This window comes from Microcebus murinus, chromosome 25 (assembly GCF_040939455.1).
Source record: "Microcebus murinus isolate Inina chromosome 25, M.murinus_Inina_mat1.0, whole genome shotgun sequence".
Lineage (NCBI taxonomy): Eukaryota > Metazoa > Chordata > Mammalia > Primates > Cheirogaleidae > Microcebus > Microcebus murinus.
In genome coordinates, this window is record NC_134128.1 from 15275293 (window position 1) to 15301079 (window position 25787).

A 25787-nucleotide genomic window follows, 5' to 3' on the forward strand; every position below is an offset into this window, starting at 1 on the left:
TGTGGATAATGTCGAGTGGATATTGAGAAAAAAGCAAGCGAGTGCAAAGGGTTAAATGCAGGTTTCAGGCCAGCTCGCATATGCCTAATCTCTAAACAAGTGGCCATACAACCAATCTCTAGGCTGGTCCCTAAGGCTCCAAACACGGGCCAGCCCTCATGGGCACAGGCTTCGCACCTGCCCCAGAACCAGGCTGGTTTCCATGGACTCAGACTCAACACCCATCCCAGTACCTGGCCACCCCCTAAAGACCCAGGCTCAAGATTCACCCCAGTGCCAAGTCAGTCCCTGTGGACCTAGGGTTTAGGATGGCTTCTAAAGACCCAATTAACAGAACCACCCTAGTGGATTCAGGCTCCAGGCCTAACTCCATGAACCCAGGTACCAGGCTTGCCCACCTGCTGACACAGGCATCAGGCCAGCCTGCGCAAGGACTCCAGCCACAAACTCATCCATGTACCACACCACCCGGCCTGCCCAGAATCTCTGAGCAGGCTACTGCAGAAGGGCTTTCCCAAAGAAAGCCAATCTGCAGAGATTGGACTAGGTCTCTACTTCCTCAAATATGCAGATACAAACCCATGGCCACAAGGATTAAGATCAATGAAACAAGACGCCACCAAAAGAATACAACACACCAGTAGCTGACTTTAAAGAAATGAAGATTTATGAGTGGCCTGACAAAGAATTTTAAGTAATTGTTTTAAGGAAGTTCAGTAACCGACCCCCTGCCTCTTAAGAGAAACAATGGAATGAATTAGGAAAACAATAAATGACCAAAAGAAGAAATTTAACAGAGATTGAAATTATATTTAAAAAATTCAAACACAAATTCTAGAGCTGAAAAATACAATGAGTGAAATGAAAAATGCAATAGAAAACACCAACAGCAGAATTGCTCAAGCAGAAGAAATGTTAGCTCTCAAGGAACTACAAAAAGAACAAACTAAGTTCAGAGTTATTAGAAGAAAGAAAATAATAAAATCAGAGCAGAAATAATTGAAAAAAATACCAGAAAAATCTGAAAAAAATAAGACAGTTGGTTTCCTGAAAAGATAAAGTTGACAAACCTTTAGTTACACTACGAAAAAAAGAGAGAAGACTCAAATAGATTAAAAAATGAGGAGACATTACACTGATATTACAGAAACACAAATAACTCTAAGAGACTACCATGAAGAATCATTTGCCCACAAATTGGTAACCCAGAAGAAATGGATAAATTCCTGGACACACACAATCTATCAGGGCTAACTCATAAAGAAACAGAAGAAAATCTGAGCAGACCAATGAGTAAGGAGATTGAATCAGCAATAAAAAGTCTCCCATCAAAGACAATCCCAGGACCTGATGACTTCACTGCTGAATTCTACCAAATATTTTAAAAAGAACTAATACCAGTCCTTCCCAAATTCCTCCAAAAAAATTGAAGAGCGAATACTTCCAAAATCATTTTACATGGCTAGCATTACCCTGTTACCAAAGCCAAACACTAAAAAAAAGAAAATCATAGGCCAAAATCTGACGAACATAGATGCAAATATTCTCAACAAAATCCTAGCACACAGGCTCCAACAGCACATGAAAAGAATCATTCACCAGGATCAAGTGGGATTTGTCACAGGGACGGAAGCATGGTTCAACACACACAAATCTATAAATAAGATATACCACATTAACAGAAGGAAGGACAAAAATTTTACAGTCATTTCAATAGATGCAGAAAGAGCATTTGACAAAATTCAGCTTCCTTTCACAATAAAAATTCTCAGCGAATTAGGTATAAAAGGAATACACCTCAATACAACAAAAGGCACAGATGACGAACCCACAGCTAACATCATACTTGACAATGAACATTCGACAGGTCTTCCTCTAAGACCAGGAATAAGACAGAGATGGTCCCTGTCACCACTTGTACTCAGCATAGTACTAGAGGGCCTAGCCAGAGCAGTGAGGCAAGAGAAAGAAAGAAAGGGCATCCAAATTGGAAAGAAAGAAATTAAGATATTATACATTTGAAAATTGCTGTAAGAGATTTTAAGTGTTCACGCCACAAAAAATAAGCATGTGAGGTAATACATATGATAATTAGGTCAGTTTAGGTATTCCACAACGTATTGTTTTAAAACATCATGTTGTACAATGAGCAACAATTTTTGTTTGTATATTTCATTTAAATGTTTTTTTCAAATGTTAAAAAAAAATTAACCTCTTATGTGTCAGGGTACAGTATTAAGCACTAGGGCTATGGCAGTAAAAATGAGAGATATAGACCTTGTTTTATAATGTAGAGGAAAGAACCAATTAACCATTAATAAGTCCCCAATAATGCTGTTAGGGACACAAGCAGGGTGATGAACTAGACAGAGGCCATTTATAGGGTGGCAAGGGAAGATATATGAGGAGGCGACACAGGAACCAGGATGAGAATGAGCCTGCCCTGCAGAGTCATGGAACAGCATTCTAGGAAGGTGGAACAGCAAATTATTGAAGAGGTAGCTAGGAGTAACTTAGGTTGTTTGTGGGATGTTTCTTTGGTTCATTGAGACATATGTAAAATTTCTTCTCACAGACAACATCCATGTTTCATTTGTCACACGACCTGCCTGCCACCATGCACTGGCGAGGATTCTGTCATCTACTGCCTTCTGCCCATACATTTTGCCTTGACTATGTTATTTAAACTTGCGAGTCTGCAAGGATTTATGCGAGATACCAAGCCGGGAAGGCCAACCCTTGGATTGGCAGAAATACGTATCATTGTGCTTCAGTGTGCATTTGCCATCTGTTGTTTACAGGTTTCCAATCATATTTTTACCAGATAAAATTTTAACTGAGAATCGATTGTGGGCCATGAGGTTATTGACGGGGCCTGGCAGTCCCTAACCATAACCACCGTCGACACTGAGTGGCTTTAAGGCTTAACAAATACGCTACGCCTTTCCTCGCTGATATCAGAGCCTCTCTCCTTCCAGAAAGGAGGAGAGCCATGTTTGAAGCGAGGTCTTGCTAAATCGCACCCCCAGCCCTTTTCCAGTCCAGGGAGAGAGCTCTAGGGCCACTTGTCCTGGTTCAGTAGCAGAAAAGCCTGCGTCTGGGTTTGATAAACTCTCCCAAACAAACAGACTGTTCGCTGAGTCAGGGCCTGGCTGTGGCTGCGGGGACAAGCCATCAGTCTCCGAGAAGTAAACACGAATGGGCTCACAGCTCGTAAATTTCCAGCACATTCCCCAGGAGGGCCAGCGGCCAGGAGCCCTTGCGATTTTCAGCCAGTGCTGACGGTGCCGGGCAAGCACAGCAAGACACCGGCCATCGGGAGGACGGGGGGGGCCTGGCCCTTTGCTGCTGTACCCAGTTGAAGGGCTGGAGACTGGACCCTGATCACGCGACACCCTAGACTGTGACACCAGCGTCAGAGCAGAGATGGGCCAGGCAGAGCAGGCCACTTTGGCTCTGGGCCGGCGTCTGTCCAGAATGCCCCTCCTGGGTGGACACGGCGCCCTGGACCTCAGGTTCATGGTCAGCAGCCGCCTCCCTGCTGTGCCCAGGAGGGGCTGCCTTGAGTTCTTCCTGGACCAAGTTCAGAGGTCCAAAGGCAAGGGGTGAGTTTGGCTGGGCTGAGGACCCCTCCTCCCTTGGGCAATAGCAGTGACCCAAGACCGGGAGTTAACGAGCCGACTGGGGTCTCAGTGTACCGCGCTCAGCCAGGGCGGCCACCCCCAGGGCTGGGACAGGAATGGGCACAGCCCCGTGTCCGGGGGGGTAGCAAGCCTGTCAACTGCTGGGTTTGGGGGAGGCGGCTACAGCATCAGGTCCTTTCGCCCTTCCCCCTCCTGCAGCCCCCGGGATGCCAATGGTCAGACCCTTGACCTTCATAAAAACCTGAGATTCCAGTGACCGTGAATGGCCCCATTCCTTCCCAAAGGAATGCCTGTGCCAGCCGGTCTGTTGTAGGGGGGTTGTTGCCCCCTTGGTGTTTTCATGGAAGGGAATTAATGGCCATGACTAAGGTGCCCAAGGACTAAGGGACCCGAGGTGGCTTTGACTGAACATTGGGAGGCATCAAAGGTTGGAAAGCGTCTTCCAGAGACTGTAACTGACAGACCACAACTGCACCCAGAACAGTGCCCCCTCCACTGTGACTCGAGTTTTCTGGAGCAAATCTCTGGGAACCAAAGGAAAAAAAAAAGGCAAAACATCCTTCTTCCCCTGGGAACCTTTTCTTCACTTGCTATGGACACTAAATGAGAGCTGGCAGTAGCTTCCTACCCAAGAATCTGTGGTTTCAATTTTTCCTCCCTTTGGAAGGTCTAGGAAAAAAAAAAAAAAAAAAAGCACTGGAAGTTTCCCAGTGTCCTTCACATCACAGACAAGAGAAAATATTTGCAAAACTCCCCGGGGAGATGCAGAAGGCTGATGGCAGCCCAGGAGCCTGGCCACTCGCTCTCGTAGTCTATTCTTGCTGCATCTTGGAGAGCTCTGCCTCAGGCAGATGAGATTTGGGGTGAAACACAGTTAGAGGTGTGTGTTTAATGCCGGATCCACGTGCATGGCTATGTTAACGAGTATCGCATCAAAGACGACGACACACTCTGCAGCATTTCTTATTTCACTAGAACAAGCCCTTTGGTCACCACGCTAGCATCTCGTGAGTGTTGCGTTGACCCCACTTTGGGAAACGCGTTGTAGGGGATGTATCTGAAGATTCAGCTTTATGATCTCTGTAACTGGGCTTAGCTAGGAAATTCTCTTTTCTTCTGATGGCAGGGAATTCATGCAAGACAGCAAAGTCTTTCCTGGTTTTAATCACAGGTGATTCACGACTTAAGCCCTAAGCCACTGAAGACCCTGTCTGGCCCGTCCTCTCATCTCTGTTACCTGCCTGTTTGGGGTCAACTCATGAAACCCACCAACCCACCAACCTCCCTCCCTCCCTCCCTCCGCGCTTGCTGCAGGCTGGGTGTTGGATGCAAGGTTGAAACGTTTGGAGCCCTTGTGCTCAAGGGGCTCACGGGCTGGGAGAGTCACACTGGCCAGAGGGTGGAGCAAAATGTGATAAACTTGACAATGGAACCTGGGGGAGATGACAGGGCTCTGCCTAGAGGAATCAGGAAGGCTTCACAGAGGAGGCGACTCTGGAACTGAGACTTAGAGCATAAGTAGAATCTCATCCATGGGTTAAAGGCATGGGAGGTGGGAAGTGGAGACTCTAAGCAGAAGGAACTATGCATTCAAAGGTAGACACTCAGAGGACCTAGTGCGATTGGGCAGGAGAGATCCGCTCAGCAAAGCTCAAACTCAGATGAACAATAATGACAAAAGCTTCCTGTACTGTTTGCTCTACTTCAGGTGCCATGTCACGTGCTTTATGTGATTATTTGATTTAATCTTCAGAGCAGTTCTGTGGCAGAGGCATTATTATGCCCATTATACAGATGAGAAGACTGAGTTAAGACAGATTCACTGACTTAAGCAAGACCCCACCGTCTTGGGGTCTTGGGGCAGAGTGGGCCCCACTCCCCGTGGGCTCTAGTAAATATCTGGGGACATGGGGTATGTAATCCTTTTAGCCAAAATTCAATCCCAGTGTTGCCTGCCCCCAAAACTCCTCCTTACTGCACTGCTCTGCTACGTCCTTGGGCGGTATGGGGGAGGGGAGGTGGGAGAGGGCGCCAGGTCTGGGAGGGAGGGTCACGCCTGGCCGGGCCAGGTGGAAAGAGACCTCCTGCCTCTGTCCCACTCTCCTCCCCTTCTGGCCACAGCCTGTCCCGGCATACGCTTTCCCTTCTGTCGCGTTCCTGGCACCGGGGAGACAGCTCTTTTGGCTTTGGGTGGGGCTGAGAACCAGCTGCCAAGCCACACACAGTCACAGGAATCTCAGGTTGTTCCTCCAAGAGAGTCCTCAGAAGAACTGCCCCGTCGCCACTTCCAAGGCTTGCGAGTCTGTTCGGCAGCCCTGGGTGTCACCCAGGCTGGTCCTGTCGAGTCACGCGGAACCCGTTCTGCGTCAGCCTGGCTCTCCCGCCCACCTCCTCACGAGTCTCTGTCCCCGAAGGGTTTTACATGACGGTGCGACAAAGCTGCATGCCCAGCCCATCTAGGGAAAGGGCCAGAAAGGACTGCAGAGGGCTGGGGTAGCGGCCCGTGGGCTCACCGTCAACCTCTCGAGTTCCTGAGTCACACGGATGGGGACCCTCCATCCACTGCGTCAGAAAACGCGGGGCACTGCAAACCCTTCAGAACCGACTGTATGCCCAGAGCAAGCCCCTTGAAAGCACTTCTCCATAGCGAGAGTTGACATTGCCCCGCAGGGCACAGTCGTAGGTTCTAGAAGGCTCACCTTTCCAATGTCTTTGAGGGAGGTGTTTTAGAAACAGCTGGGTAGTCCCGTTGGAAAGAGCTACTTTGTTGAATTCCACCTGGAGGTTTGCAGTGGGCAGCCAACCACGGAGATGGAGTCCAAAGGCTCCCTGACAAGGATCTCTTGAGACCCGACCCATGATTGGGCAGCCCAAAGCACAGTGTGTGAAAAGGGTGAGGTGTGGGCCTTGAAGGTCTTGGGAGACTTTGGTGTTTCTTCTGTCCCTTTGCTCTCCGTCCATTCTTTGGCTGTGGACCGTCTGCCTTCCAAACCTATCCCACTGTCAAGCTCTGCCTTTGACTTCCATTTGCCTTGAAGTCCCCTTTGAGGTGAGGGTTCAGAATTGTTCCTATAGAGGAAAAAAAACTGAGTACTTTTGGCTTTGTGGACTAGACACAGTCTCTGTCACAGCAACCCAGCTCTGCCACTGTAGTACAAAAGCCACCGCTGACGCTATGTACACATACGGGTGTAACTGTGTTCTAATAAAACTTTATTCACAAAAATAAATGGTGGGCCGGATTTGGCTCGCACGGGCCGTACTGTGCTGATCGCTGCTCTAGCTCGCCTCTCCTTTTTCCTTCTTTCTTATTTTTGAATCCCAAGGACAGGAACAACGTGTTCAAAGGGCAAGCTATTCGTGTTGTTGCTTTTGGCCTGCCCCTTCCCTCATATTTTACATTTTAGAAAGAACACTTTGTCTTGTCTTTCTAGGTGGTTATTTCAGTTGAAAGCAGCTGTGACGGCAAGCAGCCTCCCAGTGAGTGCTTGGGATGTCTGCTGCCATGAAGTAGTAATTTTTAAATACACTGTCTTTTTGTTTAGCCAGATACAAAGCGGACTGGTGTCTTGCAGAGTAACTCAGGAAAACTTTCTGTACCTTCCAGTGCCAGACACAGAACCAATCAATCCTTCTCTCCAGAATGAACGAACTTTTGGAAGCCAAAGTGACTCAGACACGGCAGAGGTGATTCCAGACGGTGACATGGATACATTTCTGTCACCTCTCAAGATCTCGATTGGGAAACTTTGTCACAGCACCTGAGCTATCTGGGGAAACAGGAACACTCGGGGAAGACTTTGGGTAGAGGAACAGGTAGAGGAACTCTGCATAGATTTGTCTTGTCATTGGAGACGGGTGACCAGAAAGGCCACATTGAGCTCACTCAGCTTCATGGGCACATAATCACCAATCTCGCCATCCTTCCCCCACCCCCGGCCTGGGGCCCTGTGGCTAGAGGAGGATTAACGACTGGTGACCCAGGCTTGCAGTTCATGGTGACGAGGGACAGCCACCCTCTATTTCCACTGATGTGGAAGTGTGCAGACCAGAGTCTGGCAACGGTCATGATCAAATGTCAAGTGGAAAAAAAAATGGGAACAGAAAAATCTCATAACAGCACGACTCCAATCTCACTGAAAATATTTATCTCTATACCCATAGAAACAACAGTAGGAAGAAATATATTCAAATGTCAACAGTGGCTATTTCTGAGCAATAGAATCACAGATCAATTTCCCTCCCCCCCCTTTTTTAAAAAAGTTTTTCTACAATCAGCATGCGTTGCTTTTATAGTTTTAAAAAAATGGTGTTTTTAAAAGGCAAGGAAGAATGGATATCCCAGTCTAACTTTTGTCTTTTTTGAAAATAAAAGCAGGCTCTCCTATGGCAACCTTCCCAACCGCGGTGAGGCAGGCATCCTGTTGGCTGCATGGAAACTTCCAGAGAAAACTCTGAGGCAGGAAAATGCCAGAGGTACCTAAGCGTTTGGCAGGCCAGAGACTCCTCCAGCCCGTGGGGACTGGAGCAACATGGGCCTGTGGAGGGGGCCCCCCTGGTGGGAAACCCATTGGTTTTTCTTAAAAAAAAAAAAAAAAAAAAAAATGTAGCTGTACCTGTTTTCAGCTTGGCTGGGCCTTTCGCCTCTTCTTCTCTGTTAACTAAAAAAACCCGCAAAGCTAACTGAGCAAATAGCAAGTCTGGACTTTTTTTTTTTTTTTTCCTTTAAGGTAGTTTTTAAGAGATTGATTTCATTTGCAAAGCATTCCAGAAAGGGGGGCGTTTCTTAAAGGAACGCACAGATTTGAAAGCTCAGCTCTCCTCGAGAGGTTCTTGCTTTCTTAAGAAGGAAAACAATTTTTTTTGGAGGTGACGCTTAGGGTCCAGGAGGCCTTTTTTAGACCCCGTTGGCAGCAGCTCCATTACTTTATAGTGTCAGCCTTGTTCCCACGGCCTGGGCCCTCCCTGCATGGAGGCATAGCCCACTTTGCTGCAGAGACAACGACCTTCTCTATCTGGCAGGGAGTCCTGGGTCATGGCTGTGCTGTTGTCATATTGGACACGTTACTAAAGTCCTTTTGCTCCTTCTCAAACCATACCCATATTAAAGAGAGGCAGTGAAGAGCAGAGAATGCCATATTCACTGAGGAACTCCACCCATCCCCTCCTTCCACACTCAGCCTTGATTTAGAAGGTACCATTTCCATCTTAATGACACCTCCCCTTGCAGACAGACAGACATATACACACACAGAGAGACATGCCTGACATCCCTCTATCCCATCTTGGTTTCTTCAGGGCATCATCAAATTATTCCTCTTGGTTGGGCTATTCGTCTTGCTGGAGGTCAAGTTCATCCTATGGCTCTAGCCCCATCGTCAGAGGGCCGGCTAGGAAGTACTGTTGTCTTAGAAAGAGCTCTGTTAACAGTTGATTGCTTACGTCCCACCATGCCATTATTTTATATTTTTAAATGCAGCTATTGAAGGATGTTGCAAAGCATGTGTACAACTCCTCTTTGATGTGTTCCAGCACACTGCTGGAGTCTTCCCTTTCAAAATCTGAACAAGCAGCCATGCAGAAACCCAAACAGAAATCCTCCTGTTTCAATGGACTTTGCTCGCACTCTTGTATCCTGTTCTTGGTTGAAGAACCTACCATAACTTATAGAAAGCCCATGACTTAATCAGAGGGTGGATAGAAAGTGGTTGATCGAGTGCTCGGCTATATTACACCCTCAGTAAGTTATATAGCGAATACCCGTCCACATGCAATGGAAATACTGACACCATGAGTTCTCCCAGGGGTTTCCTGCGCCCACCTTCTCAAATTGAGGGGTCTCATTTTGGCCAGAAGAGGGCAGTGTTGCACGCGTGGTCTCCCCTAGTCTAACTTTGGCCTCCCCAGCGGCCCAAAGCTCCTTATTAAAGGACAAGTATTATTGGAACATTTCACTTGACTCCAGTTTGTTTGTTTGTTTGTTTGTTTTTTTAACACTGCATGCCTAAAATGGCCAGGGCAACAAGGATACAAAAACCGACGCAAACTAGACCTTAAGGAGCTTGCAATCTGCCAAGGGTGTTGAGATGTATTCTCCCTGGGGTACTTGGCCAGTGAGTGGGGTCTGAACAGCCTCAGGGTGAGACACAGACTGGGGAGGGGACATGCTAGGGACAGAGGGAGACCCTGTGGAAAGCCACGTGGAAGGGGACTTGCAGACGGCTTCTAAGACCTCCAGACAGAGCTGGGGGAGAACAGCCCTCCAGGCAGAAGGAAGCTGAGCAAGCACAGATGTGTCAGATGAAGGACCAGGCGTGTTTGCTTTGGGTAAAAGGTGTGCAAACACAAGAATTAACAGTAAGACCAGAGATCGAGGCCAGGCACCATCACAGAGGTTAAGAGTTTTAGAAGATTTGACTCTATCCTAAAATGACTAACAGGGAACGTTTACTATGCACCGGGGCACGGGTCTAAGCACTTTTCAAGTAAAACTCATGAACCCCCCCGCGCTCCCCCCCCCCCCCGTAATTATCCCATAGTACGCATGAGCGGACTGCCTGTTGCCAGGCAGGGTCTACACCAGGTGGACTCAGGTGACAGTGGTTTGCAGGGAGTTTACAGACTACACCTGGGAGTGGAGGGGAGGCAGGATGGCGCAGAGGTAGGAGGTGGCCTGCAATACTGTCTCCACCCAGGCCGTAGCCCACCCAGGGACAGACCCTCTGAGCCTGGGATGCTCCTTCAGAATCTTCCCTGTTGGGGTGAGGGCTGTCAAACCCTGTGTCACCCAGTCATGGGACACAGGTGCCCCTAAAAAGCAGGTGTGATCTCAAGTAGAAGTTTCTGGGGAGATCCCCAGCTGAGGGCTGTCGGCCTGCAGCACCCCAAGCGGGGAAGGTGGGGGGGACAGACCTCGAAGTCCCAAAGTGGGGGGCTGGCTAGTGTCGCAAAGAGTCCGCTACCCTGAGCTTAAGAAGCCTGCTGGAGGTCACATCACTTGCCCAAGAAAGAGGCAGGACTTGAACCCCAGGCAGCCTGGCCTCAGAGTCCGGACATTTAACCCCATCATCACCATATCGCAGCGCAGATAGTGGCGTGCACTGGATATTTCTAAGCGGAGGAAAAGTCGAGGCTCAAGCCTCTCTTTGGGAGCTTAGCTCTTGATAGTGTAGAATGGATGGAGAAGAAAGTCTAGAGATGAGAAGACCTCTCTATATACAGACACACATCTATCAAGGTGATACCAGCATATAACATAAAATTTGAAAAGTGCACACGTGAAAATAAATTTTTTTCTATCTCCCCTGCTGCCTGGATACAGGTATCCTTACCAATTTCTATTTAAACATAGATACATACAGAGACTATATTTCACTGTCTTGGCTATCACACAATATAATGCACTTGCCTGTAATACGACCACCACTTAATATCTCCATAATGCCATTCACATGGGGCTGCCTTGTCCTTTTAAAGACGGAAAACCTTTCTATTGCATGCATTTACTATAACTTATTTAAGCAGACCTCTCTTGATGGGTATTTTTAGATTGTTTCCAATCTTTTAATGTAACAAATAATGCTGTAGTATGTGTGTACACATACTGCAATGGCACTTGGTCCATGAGAGTGTTTATGAGAAGGGCTCAGAATTATGAGAATAAAAGGTGTATGCAGTTTTCATTTTGATAGAACCAAACTGCTCTTCATAGAGGTTTCCACGCTATGTAGAGTTTACACCAGTGCCTGCCTTCCCCAAATCCTGTCCCTTCCATGATTTTACCCCATCGAATATGTGACAAATAGTAATTCACTGTGGCTTTAGTTCCCGTTGATCTTATGAAAAAACGCTGAGCTCGCATCTTAATATGTTTAAGAGATGGGCAGGGCATGGTGGCTCACGCCTGTAATCCTAGCACTCTGGGAGGCCCAGGCGGGCAGATCGTTTGAGGTCAGGAGTTTGAGATCAGCCTGAGCAAGAGCCAGACCTCATCTACTAAAAACAGAAAGAAATTAGTTGGACAACTAAAAATATATAGAAAAACTAGGTGGGCATGGTGGCGCATGCCTGTAGTCCCAGCTACTTGGGAGGCTGAGGCAGGAGGATCGCTTGAGCCCAGGAGTTTGAGGTTGCTGTGAGCTAGGCTGACGCCACGGCACTCACTCTAGCCTGGGCAACAGAGTGAGACTGGTTCAAAAAAAAAAAAGGTGTTTATATTTCCTATGAACTATCCATGTTCGTTGTGCATTTTTCTGTTTGGGGTTTTGGTCTTTTAGTGATTCACAGGAGGAGCTCTTTCCTTTTTGCTGTGTGTGACAAATATTGAGAGTATCTTGTTAAAACTAAATCCCCCAAGGAAGCTAAGTATGGAAGGCAAAAGAGGGGCTCTGTTTGCGGGATCCCAGGGTGGAGGGCCGAGGCGGGTCACGGTCAAGGACACCCCCGAGGTTCATCCTCACCGTGGGGCGGGGGCGCTGGGGGGGGACGCTTCTGCAACTGCCCCCCACCCCCATGCACCCAGGGCCTTGCGTGCGGCTCACCTGCCTCTCCCTGCGCGTGTCTGTCCCCAGCTCCTGTGCTCCTCGGTGCAGAGGGCCCTGCTGGAGGAGGAGGACCACGCGAAGAAGCTGCAGCAGAAGGTGGCCGCGCTGGAGAAGCGGAACCGGCAGCTCCGCGAGCGCGTCAAGAAGGTGAAGCGGTCGCTGCGGCAGGCGCGCAAGCACGGCCGCCACCTGGAGCTGGCCAACCGCAAGCTGGGCGAGAAGCTGGCGGCGGGCGCGCGGCCGCACCTCAACGCCGCGGGGGCCCCGCCCGCGCGCGCCCCCTACCTGCGCGGGTAGCAGGCGCGGGGCCTGGGGTGTGTGTGTGGGGGCTCCGTGTGTGCACCCGCCCCAAACTTTGCAGGGGACACTTTTGATCGTGCATTTGGTAGAGTCTGAGCGGATGCGATGGCGAGCCTTGCTCCCCCCCTTGCGCGCTCACCCGGCTGGCTCGGCGTCCAACCCCACGCGCTGTCCTCCTGGCCTGGCCCCAGACACCCCGCAGGCCCCGGGGACACCTGCGGTCCAGCCTTGGCAGCAGGAGCAGCCTGGAAACATCCCTGATCGGGAACAGAACATCTTATAATCTCCAGGCGCAAAAACATCAAAGGGCTCAGGCTTTATTTCAGAAGACAACCAGTGTCGTTCTCAGCTCCAAGGTTCTAGAACCTTCTGGTGCCTTTTTGTCCACATCTTTGGAAGGAGGATGCCTGTGAACACGTGCAGGGTGTCGCCTGCCAGCATTTCCTTCCCAGCTGAGGCAGGTGACGACCTAACAAGCTGATCACAGGTGAGGGAATGGAGCCTGGAGCAGGACAGCAGGTGACTAGACAAGATGAATTGCACCTCATTTCCCACACCGGCTGCCAGAGTTAAAGCTGTCACTGGTGGGCCTCCTTAACATAGAGGGCCATTGCCTTTATGGACCAGCCATGTTTCATCTGGGTGTCCCTAAACTGGGAGAACCTGAGCAATATCTCAGCTACTGCTACATTCTAACTTCTTGTTTGCTCAGTGATTGCTTCTAACGTCCCATTTCGAGGTGAGCTGCCCCAGTACTCCACGAACAACTTCTGCAACGACATGTCCCTACCTATTGGGATCAGGTGACCTGACCTCCTTCCCATCCAGGCTCCTATAGGGCTTGTTCCAGGCATCCCAATCTCTGCTGCTTTATGCAAACATTTCCCCCAAAATACACACACACACACACACACACACACACACACACACACACACACGAGGCTGGTCTATATGCCAATGGGAACATTTGCACATCAGTGCACTTGTTACGTTGGTTCCTACATGATCAGAGCACTCTGCCATCTTCGGAAAGAAACCCTGTAACACAGCATGAGTCAAGGGAGGGTATTCACTGTACTGGTCACTTGGGCACATGTGATTGAGTCCCAGTGGTGACAGTAAGAAGCCAGCCGAGTGGTCTCTTGGTTATTGTCTGACAGTGGTCCTCCAGGCCAACACGTGCCTTCCCTGCTGTTCCACAAAGAGGGGCTGCTGGCCCCTCGCTGGGGTCTCCCCCAGCCCCCCCAACACTGCAAGGCCTGACTGCTGTCTTCTCCATTGCAAGTGACAGGTGCGATCAGATCTCCACTCTTCCTCCTTTAGGGAAGCCAGGTGTGGCCGCCAGTCTGGGGGCGAGTCTTGTGTCGCTGTGTCCCAGTAGCTGTCTGCTGCCCCAGGGGAAGACGTCTATACTCTGGCCTGCTCAACACGGGGACTTATGCCCAGGGGCACTCACGCTGCCCGGCTTCTGCCACCACTTTGCTAGCTGTGTTCCTCATAGTATGGTGCAGTAGAAGGTGCGTCTTCTAGTTTACGCTTCTCCTGGGGACATTTCATTAAAGCAGTTTCGCTCCCACCCCAGCGAATGGAGAGCCTTAGGCTGGCTGATTTACAGCCCGTGCTTGGACGGATGCGTTTGTTCTGCTTTTCTAATAAATACGAGCAGCAATTTCAACCCCAACAACGAAGCAATGAGTATTTCTTTGGGGTCAGGGAGATTTCAGGATTTCCAGCTTTGGCCTGGAAAAGCGATTGGGATCTTTTGGGGGAAATGCCTGTGCGTGGCTAGGGCACTCGGGGGACTTGAGGTCAAGCCTGCTCTGCTTGGAGGCGGCCTGGCCCTGCCTCTGCCCGGGGTTTCCAGCTCTCGGCACCCCTGCAGCAAAGCAGGGTTCTGCCTCGCTCCTGGCAAGGGACCAGCAGTGACGTCAATCAGCGTCCTCAGAGCACACGGAGATCTGTTGCCACGGGGGACACTCCGCGTCCCTGTTATCTGCTGCATCGTAGCCACGCCATAGCCCTTGCCACCTGTTAACTGCACTAGTAGGAATTTTTTCATGACACTTGGTAGCCAGCCTGTCCGAGCACTCTCTCTGAGTTGCAGGCCAGTGTTCAGTTTCCCCTTGTGGCACCAGGAAGCCAAGGGACTTTGAAAGTCACATAATAAACATTACATCGTTTGAATCTAGAATCTTTAAATTACAGTCCCCAGAAATGAAGCCAGCAGGCTGTGGACCACAACTCGAGTGGGGATGAGCTTTTGACACTGTCTGCACATGACACCTTTGGTGTGCTCCAGCTCAGCCCACTGCCTCTATTGCTACTGCTTCTGATTTTTTTTTTTTAATTATTTTTTTAGCACCAGTCTGCATCACACCTCTATGATACCTGCCTGGCAGCAGGGGCTAACAGGATCCTCACTTCTGTGCTGTTAGGCCACGTCTTCCTTTGGGAAGACAGACTACAAACTCAAGTCACAATGACTTTGAATCCAATTGTCAGCTCAGCAACCAATTCATAGTCTAGGATGGTTTAAAAAAAAAAAAAAATCAAACACCCAGCGTGTATTAGGCTCTTTCACACATATTATATCTCGCTGAATATTCCTAACAATTTTATGAAATTGGGACCTCAATCCCTATTCTCCGAGATGAATCTGAGACCTCAAGAGGTCACATAAATTGCCCAAGGTACACACCTCTACAGGTGATCAAGCTGGGATCCAACTCTGCCTTTGTTTCTCCCTGTACTTACTCATCTGTAAAATGGGCATAATAATCGCTCCTGCCCCGAAGGCTATTAGGAGGATTGAATGGAACCATGCAATTAAATACCTAGCACGGTGCCTGACACCCCACAAATATTCGACATGTAGACGTTACTTATAATTATTATTATTAATGTGCATCAGAAAGGTACAATGCATACCAGAATAAGAGCACATTAGGTGGGATTCCATATAATTTTCTTGTCAATCTTTATCTGGAACTCTGACTTCTTTTCCATTTACAACTTTTCCAGCTCTTTCTCATGTTCCTCATTCCCAAGCCACCTCATCTTTCACACTCAGCCGTTAGCTGTTCATCCGCATTTACTGAGAAAATATGGTCCATCAGAAACAAACTCCCTTGCCTACTCTCACTGTCTGGTCCTGCCCTTCCTTCTTTCCTGCCCCCATGCCAAAGGATGACACGTCCCTCCCGACCATACCCAGTGTCACTTGGACGACCTGTCCCTGTTATGAGTTCATATTGCTTTCCACCAAACCGGGCTCCCCCAATATTCCCCTTTTATCACAAACTTTCTCCTCTCTGGGGATCCCTGTTCTTATCCCTCTGGCCACACTCCGATCTCCTCATCCCAGGGAAAAAAGCCAGAAAGAAACATGCAAACCACAAGCGCAAGAACAGGCATGCACCGCCCTCAATCCTCGCTCGCTGGTCATCTACAACGGAAATCCTGCAGAAGTCACGGCCAAGTGCTGACTGCCACCCTCTCCCCTCCTCCTGCGACCACAGGACCAGCTCCAACAGATTCTACCCTGTTACCTAATGTGTCCTAAGTTGCTTTGCAGATGCAGTAGGGCTCAAATTGCAAGTTGGATAGCCTGCGCATGCGCAGAGGAGAGAGACTTTGACCTCAACTAGCACTGGGAACCGATGTTCCCTCTCCATGGAACCAAGAAGCCAACACATAACCAGAACTGCACCGCCAGAGCCTATTCCAAAGGGCGAGTGCCCACCATGAGGAAGACCTGGTGGCCACCACTTGGCATGCCGTACACGGACCGATTCAGAGCTGTCTGATCAGACCCTGGCAAGCCAGCATCTCCAATTCTTTTCCCCTTGCTCTCCAACCCCTTAAAACTTTCCCCAGGGCCGGGTGTGGTGGCTCACACCAGGCCGAGGTGGGCGGATCGCTCAAGGTCAGGAGTTCGAAACCAGCCTGAGCAAGAGCAAGACCCCCGTCTCTACTAAAAATAGAAATTAAGGCCGGGCGCGGTGGCTCACGCCTGTAATCCTAGCACTCTGGGAGGCCGAGGCGGGAGGATTGCTCGAGGTCAGGAGTTCGAAACCAGCCTGAGCAAGAGCGAGACCCCGTCTCTACTAAAAAAATAGAAATAAATTAATTGGCCAACTAAAAATATATGTATACAAAAAATTAGCCGGGCATGGTGGCGCATGCCTGTAGTCCCAGCTACTCGGGAGGCTGAGGCAGGAGGATCGCTTGAGCCCAGGAGTTTGAGGTTGCTGTGAGTGAGGCTGATGCCACGGCACTCACTCTAGCCTGGGCAACAAAGTGAGACTCTGTCTCAAAAAAAAAAAAAAAAAAAAAAAGAAAAGAAACCTTATCCCAGACCCCAAACCAGGGAGGCACACTTGAGCCTTCCTCCTGGTCTCCTTGCTGGTTGATCTTGCAATAAAGCTTTTTCTTTTTTTGCGAAGACAAGTATTGGCCAAGTATTGGCTTCTGTGCACATCGGGCCGTGAGCTTGCTCCTCAGTGACACTGCTGTGCCTCCTCGCCCATCGGAACTGGGTGTCAGCCACACTGCTCTCGAGAGCTCAGAATGCCAAATCCACTTTCTCCCTGGTCTTATCTGCAAATCTGAAGCGCTTGACACTCTTCATCAGTTACCATTAAAACTCTCTTCTTTCCCTTTGCCCATCCCTCCACCTCCCTCCCCTCTCCCTGGCCACTGTTAATATGCTTCACCAGCTTTCTTCACCCAATCCGTAAATTCACCAATTGCACCAATAATTAAAACACCAGTCATAAAATGGCCACGTGTGTAGTTATGGGAAGTCTAGACCAGCGGTTCCCAATAGAACTTTCTGCAGCGAGGGGAGCTCGCTGTCCATCGTGGGGCTGGCTCCTAAAATGTGACTTGTGTGACTGATGCTAGATGGTTGGGCATGAACTAAATGGCCTGCCATTTTATTGCTTCCTGTCCAATAAAAGGAGAATATTCAAACCAGACAGAGAAATGTCCTTTTCTTTTATTAAAAACATGTCTTTATTGTGTAGCTGGATATTCTGGGAGTGGACTTCAATGACTTCAATATTTCTGAACTTTTGAGTGCTGGAAACACGGACAAAACTGCCACCGTACAAGTGCCAGACTATTATATAACGTGACTCTAAACCGCTGGTTCTCAAACCCTGGCTCTGCCCAGCAAGAACCACTGGGAGCTGTAAATGTAATAAAAGGGAACCTTCCAGTCACCCCATCCCACCTGCGTGGGGCTCTAACATAGGCATTAAAAAAAACCAAACCAAAACAAAGCAAATCTGTGCAGAACAAAACACCTTCTACATGATGATAATATACAGCCAGGGTTGAAAAAGTACCACTCTGAGGGTAAAAAGAGGTTATTTCCTTTGGGAATAAACACTTTATGTGGGAGAAATCATGTTGGGAGTCCCCTCGGTAAAAAGATCTAAGGTATTTGGTTGGAGTAGCTCTGAACATTGGTAAACCAATCCAAATGCAAATACGTTAGACGGCTATATTATCTCTTGCTATGTAACAAATTACCAACAACTCAGTGGTTTTAAAACAACACGCATTCATCAGCTCACAGTTTCTACGGTTTAGGAGTCTAGGCACAGCTTAGCTGGGTTCTCTGCATCTGGTTCTTGGCCTCAAGGCTGCAATCAAGGTACCGGCCGGGGCTGTGGTCTCATCTGAAGGCTTGACTGGGAAGGACCCATTTCTAAGCTCGCGTGATTGCTGGCAGCATTGAGTTTCTTTTCTTTTCTTTTTTTTTTTGAGACAGAGTCTCACCTTGTTGGCCAGGCTAGAGTGAGTGCCGTGGTGTCAGCCTACCTCACAGCAACCTCAAACTCCTGGGCTCAAGCGATCCTTCTGCCTCGGCCTCCCAAGTAGCTGGGACTACAGGCATGCACCACCGTGCCCGGCTAATTTTTTCTATATATATATATATTAGTTGGCCAATTAATTTCTTTCTATTTGTAGTAGAGACGGGGTCTCGCTCTTGCACAGGCTGGTTTCGAACTCTTGACCTCGAGTGATCCGACCACCTCGGCCTCCCAGAGAGCTAGGATGACAGGCGTGAGCCACCGCTCCCAGCCAGGATTGAGTTTCCTGCAGGCAGTTGAACGGGAGCTCTCAGTGCCTTGCTGGCCGTTGGCTGCCCTCATGTCCTCACCAGCTGGGCCTCCCCAGCATGGCCACACCCGCTCCATCAGAGCTTACCCAGCTGAGAGGGCAACAGAGAACGTCTACGAGCAAGGTGTAAGTCACACTCTTAGGTAACCTAACGAGGGAAGGGACATTCCATCACCTTTGCCACATTCTGTTGGTGAGAAGCAAATCACAGGGCTCGTACGTACCCAAAGGGAAGACAACACACGAGGACATGAATACTAGCAGTTGGGGACCGCCGAGAGCAGCTTAGAGCTGGCCACACTGGGCTTTCAGAATTCAACTTGATAGTATAAAAGCATGTCCCAGGGTGACAAGGGAACGTCCCCACAGACACATTTTTATCACTGTCTCAACTATGGCCATCCCACCACCACTAGCAGCTTGGTGTTTTTATGGGGGACAACTGGCAACGCTGGAGGTAGCCGAGAATCACCGAAGCTCTGGCAAGTCACCCGTCGTCTCCTGGGTGTGGTCTACACCCAACACGGAGTCTATGAGACTCAATTAAAAGCAAGGAGCAATCCAGGAATAAAAAGAACTTGAAAGATTCCTTAGGCCAACTCCAACCCCTCCTTTCAATAACCCTCTGTCCTGGCCAGTGCAGACCACCGTGACAGAGCACCAGAGAGTGGGGACAGCGTCAATGACAAACGTTTATTTCACAGAGATCCGGAGGCCGCAAGTCTAAGATCTGGGTGGCAGATGGGACCTTCTCATGGTGTCCCCAGGTGACATGGGGCAAGGGGTGGGGGCAGGGGAAGCAGTAAGCTTTCTGGTGTCTCTTCCTCTAAGGACACCAGTCCCAGCGTGAGGGCTCCACCCTCATGACCCGGTCACCTCCGAAAGACCCAACCTCCAATACTGTCGCAGGGGGATTCAGGGCTTGGTCATAGGAGTTTGCAGTGGGACACAAACATGCAGACTACAGCACCCCTCTCTCTGCTGGCTGTCCAGGCTCCATGGGGAAATGCCCAGTGATAGAAAAATGCTTCCAAGCAGAAGTTTTATTTTATTTTAGTTTTTTGAGACAGAGTCTTGCTTTATTGCCCAGGCTAGAGTGAGTGCCATGGCGTCAGCCTAGTTCACAGCAACCTCCAACTCCTGGGCTCAAGCGATCCTCCTGCCTCAGCCTCCCGAATAGCTGGGACTACAGGCATGTGCCACCATGCCCGGCTAATTTTTTCTATACATATTAATTGGCCAATTAATTTCTTTCTATTTATAGTAGAGATGGGGTCTCGCTCTTGCTCAGGTTGGTTTTGAACTCGTGACCTTGAGCAATCCGCCCGCCTCGGATTGCTCCAGAGTGCTAGGATTACAGGTGTGAGCCACCGCGCCCGGCCTTTGTTCTTGTTGTATTCTTATTTCCTAGAAACGCTTTCTCTAGGATGCCATGGAGATGATTTTGCTCGGGGGTCCCCAACCTATGGCGAGTTGTATAATTATTATATGTTCCAATGTAATAATAACAGAAATAAACACCTACCTACCCATCATCTTTATGTCTATGTTGCTTTTCAACATGGCCCCTGAAAATAGGTCGAGAGGATTGATTTTTTTTTTTTCTTTTTTTAACGCTTGCTCAAGTGCACAAATCTCTTCCAAGGAGCAGCTTAAACTAAATCCCACATTGCCATTTGCACCCTGTGTTTAAAATCAGTTTTCTTTAAAACATACCAGGTATATTAATATCATTTTTGATGTTGGGAATATCAGAAAATTCGTATTTTCTCAGAATATCAATTGAAAATGAGTCTTTGAGAATCTTTAATATTCTATGTAAATGCAAATATGTCTACATATTCAAGCATGTTAAATAATATTTCAGGGCCGGAAGCAGTGGCTCACACCTGTAATCTTAGCACTCTGGGTGGCTGAGGGGGGAGGATTGCTCGAGGTCAGGAGTTCGATACCAGCCCGAGCAAGAGCGAGACCCCATCTCTACTATAAATAGAAAGAAATTAATTGGCCAACTAATATATATAGAAAAAATCAGCCGGGCATGGTGGTGCATGCCTGTAGTCCCAGCTACTCGGGAGGCTGAGGCAGGAGGATTGCTTGAGCCCAGGAGTTTGAGGTTGCTGTGAGCTAGGCTGATGCCACGGCACTCACTCTAGCCTGGGCAACAAAGCGAGACTCTGTCTCAAAATAAATAAATAAATAATAATATTTTAAAAGAAAAAAAAATCAGTTTTCTTTGTAAGTTTCATCTCGCTTTGGCTTTCCCAAGGCCGTTCCTTCAGCTGGAATTAATAACGCCGACACAAGTGTTTGGTGTGGAAGAGGCGGGGTGTCGCACGTCTTTGAGTGACACGATCCAAGGCCAAGTGCACAGTTTTCTGAGCATCCGCTGGGAGGGAGGGGCCGGCCTGGCCCTTTCACATCTCTTGACCAGGGATCCCCACCAATGTCCCGGAGACATAGATCTGCCCAGGCTGCCTTGATCTCTTGCCAAGATCTATTTATATAGACCACATGGTGTTTCAGAGAGGAAAAGCAACACATTGATGTGAGCAAAATAGGTTTTTTCGAATTTCCATAATTTTTTTCTTGTTTTGATGGTGAGCATTGGTGGTGATGAGTAGCAGGACTTTTGTCCTGACTTCACTACAAAATTTCCATCCCATCCACCCTTCACCCAGCAAGCCGGGGGCTCCCGTTCCCCTTTATCACCTCCACGCCATGACTGATGGCCCCCCACCCGTGGCGTGCACCAGGGTCACGGGTGGGGACAGGTGAAGGTAGGAGGAAGCTACGACTGGTTTTCAGCCCAGGAGGAGTATAAAGCAATGGCAGGATTCTCCCTTGGTCCTAACTCATACCACACGCAGGACCTATTTCCACTTTAAAAATCCTATGTTGCTTTTGGTTCCATGTTTTCAACCCATGCCATCAGTCCCTTTTTCATTTAACTTTTGCAGTGAGACTTGCAAAGATTGGATTCCTGTCCTTTATTTTTGGGATGGTGGTGATACATAGAAACATTACAATCCACAAATCAGAGGACCCCAAAAGTACCTTAATTAAGTACACAGCATTTCACAAACAACTGTTCTAAATCTTTGAGCACAAGGCTCCATCCACAACTCACTTTGACCATTTTGGTGTCAGACACCAAGTACTGGGCAGCCCATGGGCTGTACACATCCTCTTCTGGCTTTCAAATAATCTTGTATCAGTACATTTTGGGGCTGGGGGGACCATTAGCTCCTCTTTCCTGTTTCCTTGGGCTGCAAACATTTAACACCCCACCCAATCCCCACCCTTGTCTGCTGCTCCTTCCGGAATACTATAGTTGATACATACAGATGTCACCAGCACTTTATCACACTAACTGTTTAGTGAGGGAGAGGCAGATTTTTCATCTCACTAAGAAGAGGCATAAACAATATTTCAAAGAGAAACAAATTCTAGCATCTCCCTGCGAACACACATCATGACTTCTCTGGGTGCGTGAACTCTGATCTCTTCTGCAGTGATGGAAATTGTCCACATTTTCCCTTTGCCTTTGTGCCTCCCTATTGGCTCGTGCACGTGCATAAATTAATACTCTTCAGGGTCAAAGGAGGCCAGTATTTCAAGATAGCAAAAGCTTTCACCATCTCAAGTCCCCCTTGGAATTTTTCTGCCACTTCTTTGCCAACTTTCTTAACTGGACCCACTCTGTCCTTTCTTGCTATTTTTTTTTTTTTTTTTTTTTGAGGCAGAGTCTCACTCTGTTGCCTGGGCTAGAGTGCTGTGGCATCAGCCTAGCTCACAGCAACCTCAAACTCCTGGGCTCAAGCGATTCTCCTGCCTCAGCCTCCCAAGTAGCTGGGACTACAGGCATGTGCCGCCATGCCCGGCTAATTTTTCCTATATATTTTTAGTTGGCCAATTAATTTCTTTCTATTTTTAGTAGAGATGAGGTCTCACTCTTGCTCAGGCTGGTTTCGAACTCCTGACCTTGAGCAATCCTCCCGCTTCAGCCTTCCAGAGTGCTAGGATTACAGGTGCAAGCCACCGCGCCCAGCCTTTCTTGCTATTTTTCAATAAATTGGGGAGGGGGGGAGATCAACTTTGCTGAGAAAGAAAGACCCGAGTGATATTTTTGGCTTCCTCTTTCGGTGGGGAGCTAGCACTCAGCTTTTCACTCCAGCGTCCCTTGCAAAAGTTGGATACATGCTATATTCCCAGGACTCTCCAGTGTGCTGGGACGGGACATAAAAATAGCCTTCTCCCCTACAGCAGACAGATCCTGATTAGAAATCTAAAATTCTTCCTCAATTTCATTTTCCATGGAAGGGACTAGATTTAAAACCAGGAGGTTGGCAAACAGCCACACGGATTTTCAGCTTGCCGGCCATGACGTCTCATGAGAACAACTCAAAATGCTTACAGAAACCTCTCGTTTCAGGAGCTTAACAGGGGGCTGGAACAGATCCATCCATCTCTGGCCCCTGGTCCTGCTAACAGGGCTGCATGTGCCAGGGTACTTGGTGATGAATACAAATGGCGCCCAGTGCCTGGTGGGGCTTGGAAATTTGCCATGCTCTTGGCTTCCACACACCCTGATAATTGTTCCCTGTGCTGTCTTTAAAAACCCATTCCTTGTCTTGAGCTTAGGGTTTCGTGATCCAGAATAAGGTTGCTCCAGCCCAAGCTTAGAGCATCAATTAATCCACTCTGAACCCTGACATCTCAGAGAAAGCTCATTAAGTTCTTCAACAGATATTTAGTGAGCACCTACTATGTACCATGCACTGTGCTATCTCTGGCCGACAGTGGTGACCACAACAGCCATCATTCCTTCAACAAGGAGCCAGAGTCCCTCTGTCTAACAGAGGAGAGAAATAATGAACTTGAACTAATCATCCTAAACAAGTGCTTTGAATGAAACCAACAGTGTGCTGGCCAAGGAAACGCTGCCATGGATGGGGAAACCAATTTGGATGGAGACCCATTTTGGACAGGATGGCCAGAGGTGGTCTCTCTGAGAAAGTGGCTTTTAAAATGGTACCTGAAAAATGAGAGTGAGTTAGAGGGAGTTGTGAATACACACGACCCCTCAGGAAAGGGAGCTCGTCACTGGAGTGTGGTGACTGGCTGTCATGCCTAACTGAGAGCCACCTCTGTGGTGGCCTCCCTTTCCTGGCCCCCACACTTGGGCTCCGGCTCCCTCACCCCACCCCTGTAGGCAATTAGGGAGAATGGACTATATACAGTAGCTTAGAGGGAAAAGAGTGAAGTAGTAGCTCTGCAGTGCAAAAAGAGGCAACAGCACTACACTTGACATTGCTGTGGACATTCCCTGACATCTCTAGCCTTGGTCTTGACCCTGAGCTCCACACTTTTACACCCAGTTGCATACATGACATGTGCACATGCTTGTCTCACAGGCATGTCGAATTTAGCAAGTCGAACACAGAGCTCTCTCGGCTTCCTGCCCAAGACTCCCTTCCCTCAGCAATGGTGCCAGCATCTACCCAGTTGCACAAGCCAAGAACACTTAGAGTCATTCTCGGTTCTTCCACCTGTTTCTCTCCATCCATCAGCGAGTCCTGCTGACTCAATCACCAACATGTATTTGGGGTCCACACTCTCTGCTCCTCCTCCAAGGTCACTGCCATGGTCCAAATTCAGCACCTGTACTAGTGTAACAAACTTCTACATGCGTCTTGGCTTCCATCATTGCCCCAAAGGGCTAAGGCTTTGGGATCAGACAGCCCTAGAATGGAATCTGTGAAAGAGAAATGATGGTAGCTGCCCAGTTACCTAGTCATGAATGGGAAGAGCCTCCCATGCACCTGCCCTTTGGCGGGTGCTCAGCCCATAGTGACTGGGCTTGATTTTACAGGGGGACCCTCCCCGTAAGGGTCTGCAGATGACTTGTGCCACATTTGCTGACTCCAAACCCATCAATTTCCCTCACCCCTCTTCATTGGTCTCCACGTGTTAGCATTTCTACGAGACAATTCCAATGAATCTGGTTGGACAGAAATTCCTAAGTCAGAGGTCTTTTGCCTAGAGCCACAAAGCAATGTCTTATATTGATATAATTATCCCTGAAAGTGAAGCAATACAGCAGAAGTTGAAACTCATTTCCTCTCTCAGGAGATGTGGTTCCCTTAGTAGAACTGGGCTTCACATCCCAAGGAGACACCCCATCTTGGAGACAAGGTATAGGGAGCCCCCCCACCTTGTACCATTTGAATAGAGCCTAGATTTTCAATTATTTAATTTAAAAAAAGCAACATCTCATGAATAGCCAACCTCCAGGCATTCCAATCAGAGAGCTCTTGGGAGACATTTGGTCCTTTTCAAACTAGAACTAAATTAAATGCTTAAAAATCTTAATTTAGGGCAGCTGGTTGTTTGATACTGCCAAGTAGTTCTTTCCTTAAAAGAGTCCTGTAAGTGGAGAAAGTGAAGGCTGGAATAAGGTTGGTACGGTTTAAATCCCATGTCATTAAAAAGATATTCAGTATCATTGAAGAGCTGCACACTGACTCTTCGATGACTGGCAGACAACTGTCATGAATACAGAACCGTGCCTAATGGTTTTGACCCACCTGGAGGGGGCCCCACCAACATGAGGTCTGGGGCTATCTTCACTCAGGCTCTGGGTTAAGTGTTTTCCCTGTGTCGTCTTATTGATTCTTCACAACTGGCCTGGAGCAAGAATTTTGCAAATATAAAATGAAGCCCCATTTTACAGATGAGGAAAATAAAGGTCAGACAGACTAACTTCCCTCTACTCACATAGCTAGTAAATGATGGAGGTAAGGTTTGTGAACCTTGAGCTACCCGATTCCAAAGGATTCTCTTAGCCATCAAGCTGACTGCAGGGTAGGAATTCTAACAAGAGAGACTATTTGGGGAGCCCCCATGAGGTGCTAAGGCACCACAGTACACACTGGAATGGCAGGGAGTCCACATGTTGGAAGACTGAAGAGAGGAAGGACTTGGGAAATGGGAAATTAGAATATGCCACTGAGGGGATCTACAGGGAAGACTCCGCTTCTTAACCGATTTTCTCGTAGACACCGAAGAAAGTCATATTTATCGCATAACTACGATATCCCTCCCACCCCTACAATGAAATTTTGTGTAGTTACCCAAACCCTTTCATAAATAGCACCAGAAAGTA

General features: G+C 48.4%; 1 protein-coding gene across 2 annotated transcripts in view; it reads left to right on the forward strand.

The window, feature by feature from the left end:
• CCDC3 (coiled-coil domain containing 3) overlaps positions 1–14171 on the forward strand; it is a 69881-nt gene extending 55710 nt beyond the window's left edge. The window contains exons 3-4 of one of the 2 annotated variants that reach the window (XM_075997698.1): positions 12215–12334; positions 13811–14171. In XM_075997698.1, coding sequence (XP_075853813.1) covers positions 12215–12334; positions 13811–14017 — 327 coding nt within the window. In that variant the 3' untranslated portion in view covers positions 14018–14171. Of the gene's footprint in view, positions 1–12214 lie in introns of both variants that reach the window. The other variant, XM_012765702.3, reaches the window with a different exon arrangement.
• The last annotated feature ends 11616 nt before the right edge of the window (positions 14172–25787 follow it).